The sequence below is a fragment of the Cervus canadensis genome, chromosome 24, assembly GCF_019320065.1.
Source record: "Cervus canadensis isolate Bull #8, Minnesota chromosome 24, ASM1932006v1, whole genome shotgun sequence".
In the NCBI taxonomy this organism is placed as follows: Eukaryota; Metazoa; Chordata; class Mammalia; order Artiodactyla; family Cervidae; genus Cervus; species Cervus canadensis.
The window spans coordinates 16,428,474-16,453,800 of NC_057409.1; the positions used below are offsets into that span (position 1 = coordinate 16,428,474).

At 35.5% G+C, this 25,327-nt stretch overlaps 2 protein-coding genes across 4 annotated transcripts in view; one reads left to right on the forward strand and one right to left on the reverse strand.

Annotated features, from left to right (window-relative positions):
- PSMD1 (proteasome 26S subunit, non-ATPase 1) overlaps nt 1–25,327 on the reverse strand; it is an 86,639-nt gene that overhangs the window by 30,043 nt on the left and 31,269 nt on the right. The window lies entirely within an intron of this gene.
- On the forward strand, nt 7,868–23,099 carry HTR2B (5-hydroxytryptamine receptor 2B). Of its 3 annotated transcripts, none has more exons than XM_043444833.1 (4): nt 7,868–7,975; nt 8,968–9,575; nt 17,907–18,107; nt 21,856–23,099. In XM_043444833.1, the coding sequence occupies exons 2-4, from the start codon at nt 9,053–9,055 to the stop codon at nt 22,746–22,748; spliced, it is 1,617 nt and encodes a 538-aa protein (XP_043300768.1). In that variant the 5' UTR covers nt 7,868–7,975; nt 8,968–9,052; the 3' UTR covers nt 22,749–23,099. The 3 variants fall into 3 exon arrangements, with proteins under 3 accessions (XP_043300768.1, XP_043300767.1, XP_043300769.1); XM_043444832.1 differs by having other exon boundaries at nt 7,898–7,975; nt 8,859–9,575; XM_043444834.1 differs by lacking the exon at nt 17,907–18,107 and having other exon boundaries at nt 7,898–7,975; nt 8,859–9,575.

Below are 25,327 nucleotides of genomic sequence, written 5' to 3' on the forward strand. Positions count from 1 at the left end.
GTCCATGGGATTCTCCAGACAAGCATATTGGAGTGGGTTGCCATTTCCTTCTGCAGGGGATCTTCCTGACCCAGGGATTGAACCTGTGTCTCTTATGCCCTCCTGCATTGGCAGGTGAAATTCTTTACCACCAGCGCCACCTGGGAAGCCCCCAAATCATAATATTCTAGGTTTACTTTGATTTTTCAACAGGAAGCTCTAAAAGGACAAATGAATTTTTCCAAGCAATGATCGCAATGCAAACATTCACTGAAAGCAAAACTTCCTTATGTTAATCTTTATCCAAACACATACATACATGCTATTGTTATTGTTTAGTTTCGAAGTCATGTCCAACTCTTGTGACCCTGTTGACTGTAGCCCGTCAGGCTCCTCTGTTCATGGGATTTCCCAGGCAAGAACATTAGAGGGGGTTGCCATTTCCTTCTCCAGGGGATCTTCCAGACCCAGGGATTGAACCTGTGTCTCCTGCATTGGCAGGAGTATTCTTTACCACACAGCCATCAGGGAAGCCCACACATACATGCTGGTAAATATACCATTTTTAAAACTAAGCTAATAAATGAATAAATGATAAAACTGTATTAATATCACCAATATTTTGCAACGTGTAATGAAATTAATGGATATCAGCATCATTATCAGACTGCTAACACCATGAAAAGAAAAACAACTAGACTTGATACCTTATGCACACTGCCAGCCTCTCCTTAAATTAAAAAAGAGAGAGAAAAAAGAAGAAAAGAGTGAAAAACTGACTCTGAATTAGACCAAGTCTTTTTTTTTAAATTAACCAAGTCTTTATACATATCAATTTACAGGGAATACAGAAGACCAAAAAACACATTATATTACACAGAGGTGCAGGGGGGTGGGGAGGGCAAGGCAAGATATGGAGGAAGAACCTGCATTAGTAGAAAACACACTAATACTCTTTAATAACAATCCATAAGGCTTTCATTCAGTTGTTTTAGATAATTCTGACATTCCTTGAATGTTAGTTTTTCTATGTAAACATTTATCTCTTAAGGTAATGTCATAAAATAATTTCTTTATCTTGTTTTAATGCCTTTGGATCAGTATAATTAAGTATTTAAATGACTAATCCTTGATCAGCAGTAAAAGTTCATCATATTATCAAGTGTGAAAGAGATCGCCAGTCCAGGTTGGATGCATGAGACAAGTGCTTGGGGCCGGTGCACTGGGATGACCCAGAGGGATGGGATGGAGAGAGAGGTGGGAAGGGGGTTCAGGATGGGGAACACATGCAAATCCATGGCTGATTCATGTGAATGTATGGCAAAAACCACTACAATATTGTGAAGTAATTAGCCTCCCATTAATAAAAATAAATGAAAAAAATTTAAAAAAAAGTTCATATGTCTCATGAACATTCCCTGCTTTTTTTGGTTAGTTTATAAAATTTAAAGAAATGTGAATAAAGATTTAGAGATTAAAGAGGTGATTAGTATACCACTTTGAACTTTGTTTTCATCTCAAATATAAAAAATTACATAATATTTATCAGGGAAATAGAAATAAGAGAAACAGTTTCATCTCCAAAAGAAGTGTCGCCCTTGATGATTCTGTTCCTAAGCTCTGCTATTTCCAGTTTTTTAAGTAGTTTGTATGTAAGTTTTTTACCATCAATGTTAGTATTAAGAATTATTACTACATGCTAAGTACCACAAGGAAAACAAACCACATAAGACCTGCTTCAAACCTATGACTTTTAAATCTAATCTTAATATTTCTTTTTTTTTACCATCTTTACTGTACTTTGAAAAACTCAAAATTCTTATAGTTTTAGGATAATGCTTGTGGTATGTTTGCCAAACAGATTATAGCTTTCAGGTTGATGTCAAATGGAATGAATCTTCGTCAAAGAGGTGAGAAAAGTAAGATTCCATAGATTTATATAAAAAATTGCTCAACCATCACTATAAAGAAGTGAAAGTGAAACCACACGAGTTTTGTGTCCGACTCTTTGTGACCCCATGCGACTATACAGTCCTCGATGTCTCCGAGGCCAGAATACTGGAGTGGATAGCCTTCCTCTCCCGGGTGATCTCCGCAACCCGGAATTGAAACCCAGGTCCTCCACATTGAAGCAGATTCTTTACCAGCTGAGCCACAAGGGGATAGCCCACAGTACTGAGTGAAAGTAGCCTTTCCCTTCTCCAGGGGATCTTCCCGACCCAGGAATCGAACCAGGGTCTCCTACACTGCAGGCGGATTCTTTACCAACTGAGTTATCAGGGAAGCCCATAATAAGCAACAAAGCTCTTAAAAATCTGAGTGCACTTCTGAACCTACTGTAACATTCAAAAAGTTACAGCATTATCAGCATGTCTCCGAGCCCTGCCCTTTATATGAGCAAACTAAGAAATGAAAAATTCACTAGAGGGGGCTCAACAGCAGAACTGAGCAGGGAGAGATAATATTATCTTTCTCAGATTAACTGAGAATTGAAATTAGGTTGGCTGAGACAATCCAATCTGAAGAGTAGAAAAAGAAAAGAATGAAGAAATACGAACAGAGCCTAAGAGAACTGTGGGCATCACAAAACATACCAACACATGCCTAATAGGGGTCCCAATGGGAGAAGAAAAAGAGAAGGCTGAAAGAATACTTAAAGAAATAATGGCTGAAAACATCCCAAATTTTGATGAAAGACTAGAAACTTAACAAACTCCAAGCAGGATAAACTCAAGAGAACGGTAAACAAAAAAGACAAAGACTACACTCTAGTAGGAGACAGACAACAATAAGTGATAAAGTTAGTAAAAAGCGGAAGCTCTATGGAGAACAAAAAAAGTAAATCATGGTAAAGGGTCTTGGAAGAGCCAAGAGAATGGGGCATTTTGCAGCATTCATTGGTGCAGTCAGGGCACCTTCAGTGATGAGGTGACATTTAAGCGAAGACAAGAAGGCAGTGAAGAAGTGAGCCAAGTGGCTATCCAGAGGAAGAATACAGGTAGTAGAAACAGCTCATGCAAGTGCCCTGTGGCAGAATGACACCCAGCATGTTTTAGGAGGGGCAAAGACGCCAACAGTTTGACGGTAGTGAAGAGGGAAGAGTAGATGAAAACAGGGGCAGGTTATAGGAAACTGGCTTTTACTATGAGTGAAATGAAGGACTATCAGGATTCTAAGCAAAGGAATGACATGATCTGACTTGTTTAAAAACGGTCATTTTGGCTGCTCTACTGAGACCAGAGGTAAAGGGAGAAGAAAGACCAATTAAGAGGCTACCTCAGAAATCTGGTTAAGATATATCAGTGACTTGGAAAAAGTTCTAGTCATGAACATAGAGGGGAAAAGTTTGAAACTTGCCATCTGATGTGAAGAGTCAACGCATCAGAAAAGACCCTGATGCTAGGAAAGGTTGAGGGCAGCAGGAGAAGGAAACAGAGGACGAGATTGTGGGATGGCATCAATGACTCAATGGACATAAGTTTGAGCAAGTTCAGGGAGATAGTGAAGGACAGGGAAGCCTGGCATGCTGCAGTCCATGGGGTCACAAAGAGTTGGACACAACTAAGCAACTGAACAACAAACAGTTATTTCAGTAGAGTGTTGGGGATAAAAATCTGATTACAAGGGTTACAGACTGGGTAGGTAGTAAGAAGGAAAGTGAAGTAAGAGTTGCTCAGTTGTGTCCGACTCTTTGCGACCCCATGGACTATACAGTCCATGGAATTCTCCAAGCCAGAATACTGGAGTGAGTAGCCTTTCCCTTCTCCAGGGGATCTTCCCAACCCAGGGATTGAGCCCAGGTCTCCTTCATTGCAGGCGGATTCTTTACCAGCTGAGACAGAAGGGAAGCCCAAGAATACCGGAGTGCAGCCTATCCCTTCTCCAGGGGATCTTCCCGACCCAGGAATCGAACCAGGTTCTCTTGCATTGCAGGTGGATTCTTTACCAACTGAGCTATCAGAGAAGCCCAGTAAGAAGAAAAAAGGATAGGCAATTATCTAAAGAAGTCAAATGATGAAGGAAAGAGACTGAAGGGATAAAGAAAGGTTTTATTTTTCATTAAGTGGTAAACCTGTACACATCTGCAAGAAAGAAGTTAAAGATGAGAAAACGAATATTTAAGGCATGGATTCTACGTGTGAAAAATATACTTTATTTAGCAAGATTGTAAATAATATCATAAAGAGCTGGGATTAAGAACTTAGGTAGAAGTTAGTTATGGAAAAGAGGGATGACAACATGATCCCAAAGAATAGGATGGATGAAAAGACATTTTAAGAAGAAGTTGAAAGCTGACTGAGCTTTCAGATTGGTTTAAGCCTTTCATGAAAATAAGCGGTAAATTCAGTCATCAGGGGAGTATGAGCACAGAGTTTAAGGAGAACAGACTAAGTCTGAAATAGCTACTCTTACTAAAGTTTAGTTATTTCACTGATCTCATCAAAAAAGAATGAATAAGAAAGAAATTTAAAAAAAAAAGTCAAGATGTATTTGAGCTGCAGTGCAGGCCCTGTTGAAGTGTGCTAGTCTTACCTCTACCATACCTATATTATAAGTGAGTGAGTCAAGTTGCTCAGTCGTGTCCGACTCTTCACAACCCCATGGACGGTAGCCTACCATGCTCCTCTGTCCATGGGATTTTCCAGGCAAGAGTACTGGAGTGAGATGACATTTCCTTCACTATCAGTATACTGTTTCCACTCTTTTTGCCCCACCCCCCTCTGCCCCTTCTTTCAACCTGGCTTCCTTTCCTCCCTTTGAAATCTTTGAGGACCTGAGAGATTTTCATTTACTTTTAGTACTTGGATCTGAAGTTCTGTGTCTCTATAGGAGGTTTTCTGAGAGACTGTAATCTTGTATTTAAGGGAGTGTCTGATTAGGAGAATCAGACTGGAGTGTCTGATTAGAGAAGGAATGGCAACCCACTCCAGTATTTTTGGACAAAATTCCATGGACAAAGGAGCCTGGTGGGCTATACAGTCCATGGGGTCGCAAAGAGTTGGACATGACTGACTGACTATCACTCACTCACTCATACTGTTTGCATCCCCCATAGATTATAAATTATATATAAAGGCAAAACATGCTTATTCTATTCTTCACTGTAACTCCACAAGCAAATGGAACTCAACAACTACTTTACACACGAATGAATATGCAAGGAACATAATCTACATATTGTCAAAAATTCATTAATGTGTTAAGTGTTTGAAAGATATCATGACTGAGAGGTAAAAACTATCCTTGGCTGATATTTAAGTTGTCTTCCTAGACCTAAAAAAGATACTACACTGCCTCTTTAAGTAGAAGACAATCTGTTCAATAAAACAAAAGGTATCAGGGATAAAATTCAGTATTTAGGGAGAAAGGCACCAATTAGATGTTTTGGTTACAGTCAGATTAGCATTTGAAACTGACCTTTAAGCTACTTAAGAATTAATTTATCTTGGGCCCCGCCCCCGCCCGCTGTGCGCGCGCTGGCCGGGCAGCATGGCGGCGGCGGCGGGCGCCCCAAAAAAAAAAAAAAAAAAGAATTAATTTATCTGGAGTTCTTGATAAATTAATTTATTTAATTAATTAAATAAATTTATCTAGTTCTCTAAATAACATATCCTACACAAAGTTTCCAGATATTTGAAATCTCAAAAAAAAAAATGCATTTCACTTATTCCAGTCATCCAGAACAGAGCTGAATAAAGATGATTTAAGCTCTCAGCTGGTAAAGACTCCGCCTGCAATGCAGGAGACCCCGGTTCAATTCCTGGGTTGAGAAGATCCACTGGAAAAGGGATAGGCTACCCACTCCAGTATTCTTGGGCTTCTCTGGTAGCTCAGATGGTAAAGAATCTACTTGCAATGAGGAAGACCTGGGTTCAATCCCTGGGTTGGGAAGATGCCCTGGAGAAGGGAAAGGCTACGCACTCCCATATTCTGGCCTGGAGAATTCCATTGACAGAGGAGCCTGGCAGGCTACAGTCTATGAGGTCGCAAATAGTTGGACAAGACTGAGCGACTTTCACTTTTATTTGAAGCATTATTAAATATGTGGTAGTCATCACTATATCAATTATACCACACAAGAGTTGTGGAAGGCTGAGTTACGAGAGCTACAAGTCTCTATTCTGAATAGAACTACATGCCTATTCTTTTTAATTCCTGTTTTTTTCAGTTGGCCCTGTTCGCTATTACCAAAGAGCTGTCCATCTTTTAATCTGTTACTCTATTTTGAAGAACAGAGGGAAATGTGTTTGTTAAAGCTGTCTCAAGAGTGAATTTATCACTGAATATTCTTTTGTACTGTTTAGATTTACTACCATGGGCAAATTTTTTTTTTTCATTAAAGACAGGGGAAAGACAAGTTTGTGTGTGTGTTTAGTGTTAAAAGATTTGAAGTGGTGACTTACAGACAGTCTTCTACCTAATGTGCATGAAGTTTTAGAGCACAGATTTAGTTATTTGTCAATTAGATTCATCTACTGTTTTATTTAGTATTATTATTTTGCCTTCTGATTGTCAACTATGCTTCTAATAGCTCAAAGTTGTTGTTAACTACAACAAAAAGTAGTTCTTCTACTTTTGGTCCCTAGCCATTAAGCTAATTAAAAATACAAATATAAATAAAAACATTCTAGGAGCCAATTTTAACTACTTTTAGTTAAGGTTTAAAAAAAGAAGTGAGTGAATGTGGGCAGAAGGGTTAGTGCTGACACAGAATTATATAATAATAATGGTCAGTACATTTGTAATATACTCAATGAATATTTTAAAAACCTTATCTGTAAACACAACTTGATGAAGGTTTACTTCAAACACGTCTTTTCATTAAATACAGTGGTGCTCTTTCCAATCTGACATTGCTCATTTGCAGACACCCCCTGCCTGCATGAGCACAGAAGCCAAACTGGCTCAGAATGAGCTCTATTTATTTTAAGGTAGTCCCATATTCCTGAAGAGAAATTCTGGCACATTAAAATTTATCTGATTGTTCTTGAGGATTGTTTTGTCTTCACCCAAAATTATTAGTAAACATTTTTTTCTAAAATATTGAAGTTTGAGTTAAAATAAAGCAGCAAATATTGAATAAAATCTGAAGTGCTCAGTAGAACTGAACAAAATATTTTCTGGTAACTTTCACACAAGCTAAGGAACATAAATTTGAAACTGCATAAATGCTATTGCCAACAGAGAAGTAATTAAATAACTTAAAAATACGAGTGACCTACAATGATCTTTTATTTATTTCTGTGTAGCATATGGGATCTTTAGTTCCCCAACCAGGGATCGAATCTGCATTCCCTGCACTGGAAGCGTGGACTCTTAACCACTGGACCAACAGGCAAGTCTCCTATTACATAATCTTTTAAAGGGAAGCTTTGAAGCAATGAAAAAGTCTCTTCTCAAACTTATATATGCATGTAGAATTCAAACCTTCCTGTCTTCTTCTATATAAGGTTGTAATCAGAGCAAATTAATTATGTTCCACAACAAAGGCATGAAAGCTGCATAAGAAACATGTTTCACTGGTAGAAATTAAAACTCTGGAAATCACTTTAAGGCTCACTGGGCAGAATCTCCACAGAATTAAAGCTCCAGTATCTCTAGACTGTATCTTATTTTTTCTCAATTAGGAAAAACAGCCTAGGGTTAATTCAAAACAAAACTATCTTAAGCTATAATGACATAGTTATCACAGTCCCCCAAATTAAAGACAGCTCTTAAGAATATAACTCGAATAAGGATCATGAATTGGTTCAACATACTTAACTGGTGGTTTTATGAATTATAATGAATGCTGCTACTCTCTAAAAATGAATGTATCGAAGATGAAACAACCTCCTTGGCACGCTTACAGCTACACAACACATTTGTATGATTGCAAGCACCAGTGCTGGAAGCTCAGAATAAGTCAACGGGAGGAGTACTCCCACCACAGCAGCAAGCAGGTCTCCTGAGTAGATCAGATGACATCCTTAGGAGAGTAACCCGCAAATAAGAGGTAAGTACCCAATAGATAGTTAATCTAAAGCCTTTTTCTTTTCCTTCTTCAAAAACTCTGCCACCATAATTTTTTATTTCTATTCAGTGCTTTAAAAACCAAAACGAAAAATTTAGAAATGTTACAGGGAAGATTTTAATGTGGGATTTGTAAGGCTTTATGAAAAAATGATTTAATCTTCCTCCTTGCCTCAGAAACTGGGAAGGTTAAGAAAAAAAGAAATTACTACTTAAAAAAATAACTGGTTCAAACTTGACATAAAGTGATAAATTCAGAAAATATCTGTGCAGAAACATGCTTTCTTTGAAAGATGAAACATGTAAAAACAATTATTTGGATCCTAGGAATACTTTCTCCTCTTCTTTCAAACTATAAAGGAGTTCTAGAAACCCCAGTATTTTAGAATGAGTTACAAAAATGTTTTATAAAAAATGGCATTTATATGAGTATTAAAATAAACTTGATCAGACCAAATCTAATTACAAATAAGGATTCCTATGCTGGTAAATCACAGCAGGGCGGGGAGGTCGGGTGGGGGGCTTGGAGTGTTTCTAGGTAGAAGGCCAGTGTGTATGAAAAGTTCTGTTTGGTGTTTGGATGTTTCTCATCTTCTACACATATTCTAAAGTAAAGGTAAAATGACAATTAGGGGTCAGGAAACACCTAGGTTTTCATTACACCACTGAAAAAATTAATGTATCTCCCACTTCATTAATTGGAACATATCAGGCATATATATGATTGTAAGAACTGGCTGTATTGTCACAAACGCACAAGAGATCTATCGAGAAGGGAGGGGCTGCTAATAAATTCAACTGCTTTTTTAAACTGGGTTTTATTAAGAAATAAAGAAAATAATGCAATTGATATATTTTATATCTAGGGAGAACTCTCTGGCATTCAAATTCAAACTCGACTCCACCACAACAAGAAAAAAAAAAAAAAAAGAGGGAGAAAGAGAAACCAAAAAATAGTCTGTTTTTTTCCCACAGCTATCAGTTTCTTTCACTAAGCCTTCGGAAACCTGAGCCTCTGCAGAACACTAACCACTCGGGCCTTACCTACAGACATGGACAGATGTACGTACACTTTCATTTTATAGAGTTTGAAATTCTCTTTCTAAGGAAGGAGTCAACTTTGGCCTTGAGTGTTTGGCATGGGTACAAAGCCTTAAAAAAGCAGATGACTGGTCAAGCTACTGACCATGCTGATCACTGTCCGGAATCAGATCAAATCAAAGAAAAACAGAGAATGGCTTTCTCTTTTAGAATATTCGAGCAACGCACAAGTCCTGAGCATGTTTTGCAGAGCTCATTTGACCACTTAATCTCTTCTAACTGGTCTGGATTACAGACAGAATCGATAACAGAGAAAATGAAACAGACTGGTGAGGAACAGGGAAATAAGCCACGCTGGGCAGCTCTTCTGATACTCATGGTGATAATACCCACAATTGGTGGTAACATCCTTGTTATTCTGGCTGTTTCACTGGAGAAAAAGTTGCAGTATGCTACCAATTATTTCCTAATGTCCCTGGCAGTGGCCGACTTGCTGGTTGGATTGTTTGTGATGCCGATTGCCCTCTTAACAATAATGTTTGGTAAGTATTTCACTTTGTTCCTGTCATCAAACCACAGAACTATGATATACTATTAGAGAAATGGATACTCATTCAGGGTTTAAATATGAACTTGGACTATTTAAAGATATAGGGAGTAAACAGTTGCTCAGTTTTCATCAGTATGGTTGATAATCAGTTTTAAAGAGCAAAAATAATTTCTTAAACAATTCTATTCCCTCTCAGTCACCTAAAAAAATCATTAAAAAGTCATCCAAGTTAGCAATATTCATATATTCTGAATGTATTACCTAAAACTTCTTGTGAAGAATAGATGACTCTATACTTTATCCCATTACTAGTACTTTTTTTTCTTGATAAAGCAATAGCTAGGACACTACTGTGACAGTTAATGTGCTGGGTTAATTATTAATAATAAGGTCTCTGAATCAGTAAATGCCAATATAAATCTCTAAACTCAAATTTCAATTGGAATTGTTCTGAAAAGTCTTGCTATAGCTCTTTATAGTTTGTGTACTTAAACTGAAGTGTTACACATGTGTCGTGTTAACAAAAAATTATGTTTAGTTGCTGAAGGAATGGTCTGGCTCAGAAAATCCCAAGAGATGATCCATCTGTTTAGTTTTTATGATTTCTGACTATTCATGTCCTTGATGTATGTTAGACGAATAAGACCTCTAAGTTATTAAAATAAATGACCAAAATCTGAGTTATTACAATAACTTAAAACACAATTAAAACTGAAATTTTAGTTTGTCATGATAAAAAAGAAAATGATACTAAAATGATGCAAGTAGTTTATGATTCATGCATATCATTTCTAGTTATATAATTTGCGTAAATACAATTCTGATGATGAACTATGAAGGCTCTCAAGAATCAGCATTAAGAGGATATATAACTTAATGCTTGACATAAATTGATAGTCCATTCATTAATTGCTAAAGAAGATGATTATAGCAAATAAAGCTTTTTAGAATTGCTTATATGGTGAAGATAAAAATATTTCAGGTTATAGAAGTAAAATTTATTAACTAGAATTAGATTGCATATTTGATTATATTCAGGTTAAATGTTATATTTTTATAAGTAATTACAGAAATGTATCTAATATTAATACTTGATCCCTCAAATACAATCAGATGGTGACAGGCTAAAACTTCCCATTTTTAGCTATGTGTTAAATTCTTTGGCAGGACAGACAGTAATGTCTTTTCTGCTTTAAAAGATTCTCTCATCATTAGTATTGTCTATCCCCTCTCTTGTAAGATTGTAAAAATCTAGTGCAACACACAACCATGGAAGATGATTAAGAAATCTTACTCTATAGGAGAGCCTAAACAATCTTAATTCTGAATAAAGTTTAAAAGAAGTAAATGAGGATTATGTCGGAACATTTATGCATATTTGGTAAAGACTGTACAGGCACCAATTCAAATTCTTACCTCCATGTGCACAATAGTTTAATGTGTGAAGTTACTCTTTAAATTGTGCTTTGTTAGGCATACAAATGTTAAAATGTTAAAATATTAAAATGTTAACATGCTCATTCCAACTATGACAAAATTTAATTGATATGTTGAATAAATGAGACTGATATGTATTTTAACTTTAAAATCCATGAGTTCATAAATATCAATCATCTATTAGTATTTGCAAAATACTGTTGTAGACATTTAACCAACAGTTAAACAGTTAAGGAATCTTAAAAGGCAAAGTTTCATGGCATTAAAGTAAGCTGATAAACAAAATAGAAAAGCAGGTAACAGTGATAATCCCATGTATTTCACAGGAAAACAGCAGGCATATTGCAGCTGAAAACTAAGTTTATATTTAAATATTCGGGCCCAAGATATTCTTAGCTATAATGGCAGAAAATCCAACATATTTTAACATACAATATGTAGAATGTCTTCCTATCTATGTTCAAAAAATTATTATATATATACACTTTTAACTTCATTTTGTTCTTTCAAATGTAAATTTTTAATTACAAAATAAACTTTCATAGCCCCAAACATTTCTGCTATCAGTAATTAAGCTGCATAGAAAGGTTAGTAGATTTTTAAAAATAAGCTAACCTGGGAACCACTATTTAAAATATTACTGCATAATTCATTATTGAAAACGTTCTATTTCTATGAGAAAATGTATGAGAAAATGCAAGTTGCCCTCTTAAAAGCTTCAAAAGGATGCATTCATAAACTTGGAACTGCACATATTATAAATGGGGACCTGAGTTCAAATACTGTGATTTTTTAATAGCCTTTCATGTGTTAACTAAATCAATGCATTTATAAGAATTTCTTTAACTTTAAAATGCAGGAGTAGATTTTGTGCATTTTTCTTTCATTATAGGGAAAATCTTCAGAATTTCTGAAGTCTGTACAAACAAAAGTATCCCTGGTTATGGAAATTAAAAAAAAATTAACTATCACTATTTGTGATAGGAGTTACTTTAGTTATCTTAGGGAAATTCAAAGGAAGTAACACCAAAACTTTATATTCTAACAATATTAAGTTTAAAAAAAAGGACAGCACTGACAATTTTAAAGTGGTTTTTATGCTGATTAACATTTTATCTAACCAATAATGTGTATAATATTTGATTATACATTATTTGAATTTCTATTTTACCAAGATTATGATGACTGATATAACACGGTTTTTCAAATAAATTGTGCTACATTAACTTTTCTGTCACTTCTTCCTCTTTGGGAGCATTGGACTTAACCTTTACTTTCCAGTTCTTTCACTGTCTTGTCTACAATTCTTAAAAATCATGATCACAAATTAGTAGCGTATAATATAAGGCTTGAAGATGCTTAGGTTAGACATACTTGAGTAGAACGCAAAGGAAAAAAAGAGTATCATATGCCAGTATAAAAAAAGACAGGATATTCACAGTTTAAGAATGTCTCTGAACTTTTCCTTCTCCCATTAAACAAATTATTTAAAATGTAAAGGGAGAAAATATAACATTTGGTCATCCATTGGTCATTACTGGCTTCTTTATAACAAATTTAAAACAATGTTTCACGATCTGTAAGTTGAAACAGTATCTGTGGTACAGTTGAAAGTGGACAGATAAAATAGCTGAAATATGGGGGTTCATTTGAAGCAAGATACCATATGCTTTGAACCCTGGTTCTCTCGTATTGGCTTAGGCAAGTCACTTAACAACATATCAGAACTCAAGCACCCTGTGTGTAAAATGGCTGTGCTAAATCTTCCACTGCCACTATCTTGTGAAATTGTCAAGTAGGTCCCAGCATGTATTATACACTAATAATTGGCAAGTATTTGTACAACATGCAAAGGGTTTATATACTTAAATACAATATTTAGTTTAGATGTGAGTTTGACCAGAGATGAAATAAACGTATAGCAGTAAAAGAGAAAAAAATCAGTTATTTATTTATACAGTGAAATACTGTTCTACCTAACTCTTAAAGAAGGGAGCAAAGCAATTAAAGGCACTTCTTTCTGGAAAATGGAAATTTAAAAAAACCAATGTAAAATTTTCACAAGTATTAAATCACTCAAAACATTTATAACACTATATTAGACATTTAACCCCATGATCCTTCATATGCTCAAATGCAGTGAAAAAACAACAACAACAAAAACAAAGAAGCTTTGTAATAAAAATTTAAGCACTGATCTAGCACTCTTTTCCAGAAGATAAATATAGGAACATAAAAGTTTCTAAGATTAAAAAAAAAAGAAAAATACTTGAAAACGATGTCCTTTTTGGACGTTAGGGCAATTCAGGACTTGTCCTGCTGCAGTATCTTCAAGAACTATGTACCTCAATGAACAGAGTCCCCTTGGAATGGCTTTAAAAACAGGCTTTAAATCCTCAAGAGGGAAATCTTTTATGTCCCAGATTCAGAGATTAATGTCAATTACTTTCCAAACTACCGGCATAACTCAGCTTTTCAAACTAAAAACCTGCCCCAAGGATAAGCAGGTTTCAGATGAAAATTAGTCTATGTCATCAAGAAGCCAAGTTTGTGGTTTAAAAATTCAGATTTCTATACCAGTTGAAAAGAAAGCCAAACAAACAACTCACCCAAAAGAAAACAAAAGAAAAAAGGCATGGCAATGCGCATAGGTTATTTATGATTCTTAGCCATATTTCAATACAAATAGTTAAAATTCAACTTTAGTAAAAGGCATACTTTCATGACAAATTTAGTTAAAAGTTGAACAGTTAAAAGATGTTCTCATGCCCTTTTTCTGAAGTAGAGTTTTCAATTTAATTGGATGCATTTTGCTACCACAGGCAGGAAGACAAACACTGATTTTATACTGATGATACGGCTCAATGTTTATAAGTGGGACGGTTTTAATGGCTGGATTAGTTGGCTAGTTTCTGCCAAACAATAATAGTAATAAGAACTGACATTTATTGGGTGCTTTCTGTATGCCATATGTTGTTCTAAATACTTTACATGTATCACTGTATTTAATTCTCAAAGCAGCTCTATAAAATGGTATTACTGTCACCCTCATTTTACAAGGGAGGACATAGGAATAAATAAGTGATATGATCTGAACCTAGGAGAACTAATTCTAGAATTCACACTCTTTTACTCTGCTTTCTCAAATGAAATGAGAAACTGTATCAACCAGAACTGTTGCATTTGGCAAGCAGGCAACATTTTTATCTGAAATAACTTGATCTAACAGGAGGGCCACAGAATTTTATCTAGTGACAAGGCAGAACCCAATATTGTTTTAAAGTTATATTTCATATTAAATGATACATATTACACAATTTAAATGCTTGCTTTCTTCTGTAATAGTTTTAATTAAAAAATTAGATCCTCAGGGATTTAGTTTAAGTATCTGATAACTTATTTCCCTTAGATTCTTAGATACACTTTTCTGTTTATGTAAATCTTAACTTCCATTTTAAATAATACATTACATCCTTATGGAAATAAGTTAGACATAATACATTGCAACAAATAAATGAAATTATAAATCTTTAAAACCTTTTCCAGTTACTCTGAATAGTAATAAACTTTTCTGACCTCGCGCCTGTCAAATTAATACTAACTGAGAAGACAATTTTAGAATAGAAATATCTGGACTAGGAAAAGTCCTTTTATAAACTGAGAATGTCTAGAGGTGGTTTTAACTTACATAAATTATTATATTACATGAATTCTACTTAGGCAATTATTTTGGCTTTGAATAAAAGATTTCTATAATTTAATCCAATCATCTGTTACTTTTGTTAAGTTTCATAAAAACAGCCTATTCACTAGAATTTCATGAAACCTGGAATCATAAAGGTTAAACAAAAAGATCTATCACTTTTAATCCTAAATCTCAGTCTCTTTCTTAAAGAAAATTCTCTATCATGCTTCAACAATTCTACTGTTACCGATTAAGAAAGCAATGACTAAAGCACTAAAATTCTAATGACCTGCATTAATTTTAGAACCCCTTTCTGCTCCAAAATTGTAGAGTTTATATATCCATTTTGCTGGAAAACAAAGCTAACAAGGCTTCATAGGCTTAGCTAAAATCAACACTAAAGAGCTTTCCCTCTTAGTTCACAATTAGAAGTATGTAGGTCAAACAGTTCAATTCCAGAGACATGTACTTTTAATATGAGAGTTCTATTGTGGCCTGCTGCTCACGGCTACTATATTTCTGACCAGAATTTTCCAGATGTTAACTGAAAAGAATACAATCCAAAATTAGAATAGCTAAATAGGCAAGTGTATGTTATTAGCAACCCACTTTAAAAGATGCAGGCATTTTAAAAGAGGAAGCCTAAGACATAAGACCTTAATTATCTGCCTTTTAAAATCTTTAACTATGATCAGTATCTCTGTAGCTCTAGATTTGAGTATTTTTCTACTTGCTGCTCAGTTCTAAACCTGAACTTCAGGACAGTTTAAAATGCAGCCTCACTTTAAGTAGTTTCCACTGCAAAACTATCTCAGTCATATATGATTCTTTTCGTTCTATTTAGACCATTCGTTTCCTTAAGCTCAGGTCAAAGAATACACTGCTGCCTTTGACTGTTCAAGGTCCTTTCCCGCTAGTTAAAAAGAGAACAGAACACCACAGCTAAGAGGGAGAAAATCTAACTGATTAGATTCTTCCTAAACACAAGTTTCTCTGCCATATTTTATTTCATTTATTTTGAACAGTCTCCCATTAAGTTCTTTTTTATAAGGAATTCTGAGTGCCTATCCTATGCCAGCAAACTCAATAAACAACCTTTTCAAGAAAGCGGTGCTTCTCAAACACTAATCTGCATGTAAATCACCTAAGGTATTTCCTTCAACTGCAGTCTGATTCAGCAGGTAGGGATGAGGCCCAAGAGCCTGCAGTTCTAAAAAGTTCCCAGGTGAGGCTGATCCTTGCAGATCTGAAAAGCATATTTTGGGTAGCAAGATCCTAAAGAACACTTTCAATTAACATTTAAATTTTAGTAAATTTTGATAAATAAATGCTCTCTCTCAGATTTAAAGACTTAACTGTACCTGATTTTACTCATCTGCAAAATCAGTGATATAATCTCTAAGGTCCCTTCCCGCTCAGTGACTATTTTATCATCTCCATCCCTTGTGAAGTCACTCAGTCGTGTCCGACTCTTTGCAACCCCATGGACTGTAGACTACCATCCCTTATCCACACCCCAACTCAATGAAGTAGGAAAAGCCTGATTAAAGTAATTTACTTAAAAGTATGAATTATTCCCTCCATCTAATGCTTTAAAGCCTTTTTAAAGAATCTGCCGAAGATGGAACCAAGTACAAAGGAATCATTTATTCTTTTTTTTTTTTTAAATCTCATACTGATTTAAAAATTATTTTAATATTCCTGTTAGGAATGCCACATACCAACTGCGGAAGCAGAAGGCACCAATGGGAGTATTTGTCAGCCTTGCTAGCTTTTTTTGTGAAATACCCAAATATTTTTCACTGAGATCCTTCCTGATTCTTGAAAAAAAAAAAAAAATTCAAGTCTATCTAAAATCTCTTTCCCTAAATTATAGTCTTTATTTTTGGTGGGGGTGGGGGTGGGGGTGGGTGTCTAGAATACTAACCTCTCTCCACCCCTCAGGCTTCCTGAACTTAAACAGTTTACAACTAAAGGGTCTCTTGGTGCTCTGAAATACTGAGATAATCTTCGTTCCCCCTCCAATTACCTCAATCATTTTATACCTGTCAAAGTCAAGATACACTTTGCAAAAACCAGGAAAAGTAGTTTACATTTCGTCAGTGGACATACAATAATTAAACCATAAAAAGGGTTTAGATAATCTCATATATATGGCATTTGTTCTACAAAGAAGCAATGTGCTTTTATAGAAGTTCTACAATTTTTGTATTTATAAAAAGGATTCTAACTGAAATACTCTAGGGCAAATGCTATAATCAATTTTAGTTGTTTTAAAACTACAAAAAAATACACTAGTGAGTATATATGTACTATGTGTAGTCTATCAAATTCATATATGTATGGATACTCTTCTAAGTAAGTTTGTTGGAAAACTATGTAGAATATTCAATAGCATATCCTAAACCTGAAATTTTTTAAAAAATTTAATATTCTAAAATGTTTAAGACTGTATGAGGTATAGAATAAATGCTTTTTATATGAGTTGTTAAATAAATTAATTACCATGCCTAATAATGAGATGTTCTTTTAAACCCAAAATCTGTATTATTATCTCAAGTGTTTAGAGTGAAGGATGGACTTTTGGAAGGGTAACAATCCACTTTTCTCTGGAATAACCTAAAGCCATTCCTTTTGCAAACTTTATTTCAGAACTATTTCTGTCAAAAGGAAAACTCAAGTCATTCCACTTAGTTATTTCACCAAATTAGAGTTTGCTATAAACAAGGTTCATGCTGCTAGTTAATACTAGAAATGAGCCCAAATCCCAGGCCTGAGACTCCCATGCCAATATTCTTTTTGCCACATTACACTGCTTCCTCTATCTGGCAAAAAGGGTTCTTGTTGTTTTTTTTTTTTAAATAGCAGTTTAAAAATAAATTTTATCTGAATAGCAAAATTAAGCTGTAACACTATATACATTTTTTAAAAATCACAAAAGAAATAGACAAAAGAGCAAAGGTCAAAATAATGTTAAAAATGCTAAACTGATTTAGAAAGAGTTGTAATTACTATACAAAACAAAATATATTTAAAAGGTGCCATCTACATAAATGTATATATTGTCAACTTCATTATCTGAAGTCTTCTTGGAAGTTAAGTCGTAAAATTTCAGATGCATATTGAAAAAGGTTAAAAAATATGCATCAGTTGAAAAACAAACTGCAGGAGAATATGTTTTTGTTTTTTTCTTTCTTTCAGAGGCTATGTGGCCCCTCCCACTTGTTCTATGCCCCGCCTGGTTATTTCTTGATGTTCTTTTTTCTACTGCATCCATCCTGCATCTCTGCGCCATTTCAGTGGATCGTTACATAGCCATCAAAAAGCCAATCCAGGCCAATCAATATAACTCACGAGCTACAGCATTCATCAAGATTATAGTGGTGTGGTTAATTTCAATAGGTACGTGGGGAGTGTCAGGGTGTGGGGTGGTTATACAGGCCTTTGGTTCCTTTTGGCTAGGAGATTATCAGGCCTGGTAGTGATACATCAATACAAATCATAACATTACATTCATCATATAGCTTCTAAACCATTCTATCAGGAAAAGGGTGAAAAAGCAGAAAAGTTCATGGCTTGTTGTTGACATGCAGGAAGACTAAATCTGAAAAAGTTTTTGTATTTGTCAACCAATCATTATGGCTTAGGTAAGCATGCAGAATCCTGAAATTTTATTAAAGTAACACCAAAAAATGACTTGCATCTTAAATCACACCTAAGAAAATAAATAGGAAATGAGAAAAAAGAATCATTTTATGTCATTATCAAAGTTCATATAGTCACCTTGGAAATTAATATGTATATAGACTAGACACATTAGTGTCTGTTTAAACAGTGTTTTGAAAACGTTTATAAATTTTTTTTGGCTATACTGCATGGCATGTGAGATCTTAGATCTCCAACCACAGGGACTGAACCTGTACCCCTTGCAGTGGAAGTGTGGAGTCTTAACCACTGGACCGCCAAGGAAGTCCTTGAACGTGTTTAATTAGAAAATGTTAAGAGAGATACAAATGATGTTCAGAAATAATTTTTGGAAGAAATTATATTTCTTAACTGTTTTATGCGGCTGTGCCCATCTTTAATACTCAAAGATAGCTGCTATATTAGAGTATCTGAGCATGAAGTAAAGCACAAATGGTAACTCAAATGTTTTGTAAGTTAATATCACAAAAACAAACAGATTCACAACAGTTACTATGATCATTAATAGTTTGACTAGTATGTTCACTTCCTCCTAGTAAGGAAAATTCAAAGAGGAAAAAAATCAAGAGAGACTTGAAATAATCAAGAGACCTGAAATGCTAGAAAGAAATCTAGTAAAGATGTGACCTCTCTCTCTAATGAGAAAAAAAAAGACACTGGGGGGTTAGGGGAAAAAAACAAGAAAGCAAGACACTGAAAATGACCTACATATTCTTGGAATACCAAAGCCAACTCTCTTTTGAAAAGTTTGGAGGTTAAAGTAAGGAGTGTAACTACTCTGGTTTGGGAAGAAATTAAGAGTCAAGAAGAAGTCTATTTATCTGCAAGCAGTGAGGAAAAGCTAACTTTGGGGAAAGAGTCTGATTGATAGAACAGAAAAGGCCCCTAAAAAGGAAGCTACGGAGAGGACATCAGAGATAATGGGTGACAACTGCCAAAATTTAAAGTGGAGAGAAGGAAAACTGAAGTTCATGTCAAAAACCCCATAACTTTTTGGTAAGTTCAGGGCAATGAGAGAGAAGGAAGGGGAAACAGTGTGTGCTGCCGCAGGGTGGAAGCGAGGGGTGGGATGGGGGACAGAGCAAAGGTGGAGGGAAAGTAGGAGAAATGGCTCCTTAAGAATTAAAACATTTGAAATTGAAATATATATTCAAGCCAATATACAGCCTGTTGGTAGAAGTTGTACCTCGATTAAGCCTGGATGACATGAATTTATACTGATAAAACTGATCAAATTTACATTGAGTGCTTATATGTTAGACACTAAGAATACAAAAATAAATAAGAAAAAGAATCTTTTCACTCAGGAAGATGGTCAAATAGTAAGTACTAAGTATACAGGAAGAAAAGAATAAAAAGATGACCTCAGATTTACAGCTTACAAGTGATCTTACAAACCTATTTTTTCCTTCTATAGATGAGAAAAGAAAGCTAGAGGTTTTAAATAGTTGGCTTAAAGACTTATGATTTTTGGCCCAAAGGCCAAAATCAATGCCGTTTTCATTTCATCACACTCTATGCTGTAGAACCAATGACAATTTAACAACTTTGTAAAAGAAAAGGCAGATAATGATGTTAGTTCAGTTTTTAAATTCTGTAAAGTGCTGAAGAGAGCTCACTTTCTTCTTCTGGATTTATAGTTATCCCAGGTAACACCTGACAACAGTAAGGTCTGAAAGGAGAGTAACAGGGTAAGGTATAAAAAAATACCAGAGAAAACAAATGTTACTGACCAACAAGTTGGTTGAGAAGGTAACGTGAGCCTTGATGGGAGTTAATGGAATGTGGGAAAAAGAGAAGGATGAACTAGAGGTCAAGATAGCTGTGAAAAGAAGTTCTACAGTAATGAAGGGCAGCAGGACAAGAAAGGGAAATAACAGTTCATGATTTTAGATATGGGATAATTTTAAGTGGACTTATGGATGGCTTCAGGAATGCAAACAAATAACTGGAGGTGAAGAGTTCAAGAAATAAAACCTTAGGTGTTAGAAGAATTATCAATGGGATGAAATTATGGAAGATGATAGCAATGGAACAGGGGACAGAAAACTATAGCAAAGGGCTAAAACCATTAAGGAAGACAGATAATATGTCCCAGAGGTTGGTAGAGGATCTAGATGGAGAACAGTGTAAGTAGCTTACATAGGCTTTGAAAGAAAAGTGCTTGGGGGTGGGTGGGGGTGGGGGATGAGAACAGTGTAATGGTTACTGGAAGTAACAGGACAGAAGGACCAGCGAAATTTTTCTGCAAAGGGCAAGATAGTAAATATTTTGGTCTTACAGATTCTGTATGATTTCTGTCAAAACTACTCAGCTCAGAAGCAGTAGAACAAAAGCAGCCACAAACCATATATTAACAACGGGTATGGCTGTGTTCCAATAAAATTTTATTTACGAAAATGGAAGGCAGGCCAGATTTGGCCGTTGAGCCACAGTTTGTTGACCCCTAGTGAAGAACAGAAAGTGTACAGATCATCTTTCTGGTGGTGTACCTGAGAAAAAGCAGACAAAGCAGCAGCCTCCATTAGAAAGGGTTTGAGGAACATATTCTTTTCAAGGTTTCTATGCTACAATAAAAAGGCGATGTAGATGATAGGAATACGTTCAGATTCAGAGAAGTGAATTCTTCTATGATACCTCAAGAATCCTAGAGATGTCTAAAGATCAATTAACTCAGACTTACTTTAAAATATCTGCCGTTTCAAAGGGAAAGGATTAGGGCCAACCCTTGTGTTCTCTTCCTAATAAGCTATTTTACTAATAAGCAAGATCTTATTTAATATCTACTTCATAATATTTAAAGTGTAAGAAAATTAGCATGAAATATATTTCTTTCATTTCTATCGGAGGAAAATGCAATCTTGAAAATAAATTTCAAGATCCACAAACTCTTAAGTAGCATTTAATAAAAAACAATGAACCCTTAGTTTTCCCTAAGAAGTCAGAAAAAAAAAGTTAAAAGACATTCACAAATATCAAAAGATAAACTGTCTGTTAAATGAAACTGTGTAACCTCAGAGATTAAAAAATAGGTATCAACTCAGAACTAAGATACTGCATGAATGCATTCTTAAGTCTTTTGAGCTCAATCACATTGGATATTAAGATAAAAGCAGCTTCTCTTCCACATTCCTTTCCTTAACCTGGGATAGCTCAAGAACCAAATAGATATTGAGAAGTGGAGAATATATAAAAACATTCTCTATATCATGGGTACAATATAGTTTTAGGGACGCTTTAATTATACAACTGAAACCACTAACGAGTCTCTTTAAAAACAGCAGGTTTCCCTACTTAATTCTGTTTGTCAAATCTTCCATTAAGTGCTTTGATTCTGCCTTGTGGGTACCAGGAATTAACATATACTAATAGTGAAATGTCAGTAAGACAAACTTTAAAAGGACCTAATCAAAGGTCATAACTGAGTTTATCTTGTTTTCCTTAGGCATTGCCCTTCCAGTTCCTATTAAAGGGATAGAAACTGATGTAGCTAACCCACACAACATCACCTGTGGGCTGACAAAGGATCGTTTCGGCAGTTTCATGCTCTTTGGCTCACTGGCTTCCTTCTTCACACCTCTGACCATCATGATTGTCACCTACTTTCTCACTATCCATGCTTTACAGAAGAAAGCTTACTTGGTCAAAAACAAGCCACCTCAACGCCTAACGTGGTTGACTGTGTCCACAGTTTTCCAAAGGGATGAAACACCTTGCTCATCACCAGAAAAAGTGGCAATGCTGGATGGTTTTCACAAGGACAAAACTCTGCCCAATGCAAGTGCTGACATACTTATGCGAAGAATATCCACAGTAGGAAAAAGGTCAGTGCAGACCATTTCCAATGAACAGAGAGCCTCAAAGGTTCTCGGGATTGTATTTTTCCTCTTTTTACTTATGTGGTGCCCCTTTTTTATTACAAATGTAACTATAGTTTTATGTGACTCGTGCAACCAGACGACTCTCAACATGCTCCTGGAGATATTTGTGTGGATAGGCTATGTTTCCTCAGGGGTGAATCCTCTGGTCTACACCCTCTTCAACAAGACATTTCGGGATGCATTTGGCCGGTACCTCACCTGCAATTACCGAGCCCCCACATCAGTAAAAACCCTTGGAAAATGCTCCAGTAATATCTACTTCCGGAATCCAATGGCAGAGAACTCTATATTTTTTATGAAACATGGAATGCAAAATGGCATTAATCCTGCCATGCACCAGAGCCCAATGAGGCTCCGAGGTTCAACCATTCAATCTTCATCCATCATTTTACTAGATACACTTCTCCTCACCGAAAATGAAGGTGACAAAGCTGAAGAGCAAATCAGTTACGTATAGCCGTAATGGCACAATTTTAATGTAATGATGAGTAAGACGATGAGGAAAATATAAATATACCAAGAATTATATAAAGAACTTTATATCATGTATCAAAAATCATCTCTTTAAATTAAGAATTATGTATTAAGATTATACAATTTTCTTTATTTGGGCAAAATTATTCTATTATTAATAAAAAATCATTTTTGTATAGTTGAAAATTAAAACAATCCAGCACCCTGGTTAAATGTTAAGATAGTCAAATGAAATAAAATAAATAAATCAATAAACTTGTTTAGAAAAAAACAATGTCACCATACAAAAAAACAATGTTACCATAAGAATTTATTTAGTTCCTAACTGCATGCAAAGCTATGCCAAGAATGAAATAAACCAAACAAACAAGCATTAACCCTGTCTTCAAGGCCTTAAAAGCATAAGGCAAAACACAGAACAACAGTGATAAGAGGTCTAAAAATAAGAGTATAAAATAATGATCACAGCTGAAGATAAGCTAAGATTTCCATTTACATTTAGGCTTAGTTAAATGTGGGCTTCCCTGGTGCTTCCCATGGTAAACAATCTGCCTGCAATGCAGGAGACCCAGGTTCGATCCGTGGGCCGGGAGGATCCCCTGGAGAAGGGAATGGCTACCCACTCCAGTATTCCTGCCTGGAGAATTCCACGGACAGAGGAGCCTGATGGACTATAGACCATGGGGCCACAAAGAGTTGGACATGACTGGGCGACTAACACTTTCACTTTCACTTTAGTTAAATGCAGCCACAATTTTGCACTGATCAGGCAACTGTCTCGATGAAAGAGGGTAGTAGGGAGGACAGTAGCTGGTTATCACACAAAATAGGATCTTGGAATTACAGGTTAGATGGCTCATACCAGGCATTTACTGAGCAGAGGCAGGTTTATCAGAGGAAGAAAAAGCAAATGAAAACAGTCTTGGGTACATGGACCTTATGTTTCTCAAAGAGCATGTGTAAACTGAAGGCATGGGACTTTAATCCAGGAACCCAAACTTTAATGAATTTGTAAATAAGATCATGGCTGCCCAAGCTTGCTTGAAGAATTGGTTGAACTTCTGGCACAGAATTTTTTATTCATCTGTTTGTCATTTTACTTTGCACTGCTAGATGTGGAATAAATCCAATCTGTGTCATTTACTAGTTATTAATAATTTGAGAACTTGGTTTTCACTGCAGCACCTTAGACAAGTTGATTACATTTAATTTTCTTCATCCATGACGTTTTAGACAAAAGCATTCCTAACATGTTTTCTAGTTTCTACTTCTTATAAGAATCATATTATGAAGGAAACACACACACACACCAAAACCCTGAATGGCCTTTTAGAAATAAAAAGCACATAATTCATTAGCTGGATCTGAGTATCCTTGGTAGTAGTCTCAGTGGTAGAGATCTTAGCAAAGCCTAAAAGCAGCTCAAGGAAGACATCTGCTGCTGAAACCGGGAATTGAGCACATGTGTGAGCCACAGTAAATACAAGGGCAGAAATGAATTTTGCTAATTAGAGATCAAAGCACGGTCAGGTTAAAAAGGGGAAAAAAACAGTTTTCATGAAAGCTCTACTTCCTGTGTGGCAGAATATACACAGGAGGTGACTGAGTTATATGATATAAAATATAAGGTGACTAACAGGAAGAATTAGTAGCCGATAATGAATAAATAAAGGAAGAGACCCTGATGAGTAAGATTCTTTATACAGGCCAATAGTTACTAAGGGTACACCTGAAAGAATATATTTCTCATATGAAAATTATCTTCTCATAAAAAGCCCTCCCTAAAAGGCAAAAATAAAACCATTTATTTTTGTTTTTAAATTGTGTCTAAACTTACAGCAAAAATAAGGAAAGGTTAGCATCACAGGCTGGAATGATAGGCCAAAGACAACAGGAAGGAAACAGAACTACTCAGCTTCTATTCTGCTTCCATCTTTTGTCTCAAGAGAAGGATTTTTAGACCAGAAAAAGTAATGTTGTTAAAACTGATCAAAATGTAAAATAGGTGAAGAGACTGGCTACCTTAAATGGGTTCAAGTCTCTAAGCTAAATGAATCACATCCCTGAAACAGAACCTGTGAATATAATTATAAAACCATCGCTGACAAATCTGAGGAAAAACAGAAAATGGCAAAGGTACAAAAGGACTGTAAGTGGCAAATATCTTAACGTTCAAAAAGAGAAAAAAGGGATGGGAATCAAGAAATTTAAACTGTGGAGTCTGTTGTAGATCTTCTGAAAAAAACATGGAATAGCTTAATACAAATAGGTTTTATCAGATCTTAGAAATCAATGAACATCTGATACTTCTTATGAATTTACTAAAAACAGTAATAACCAACTAACCACATACTCTGTTTTAGAGGTACCAGACTAGTTGTTTAGTCACTAAGTTGTGTCCAACTCTTTTGCAACCCCATGTACTGTAGCCCTCCAGGCTCCTCTGTTCATGGAATTTCCCAGTCAAGAAAACCAGATCTGTATAAATACCACGTCTTCAGGATTTAGTGAAAGCTCTCCAGTGTCTTTGTGAACAAGCTGGACAAATGAGGGTTAGAGGAT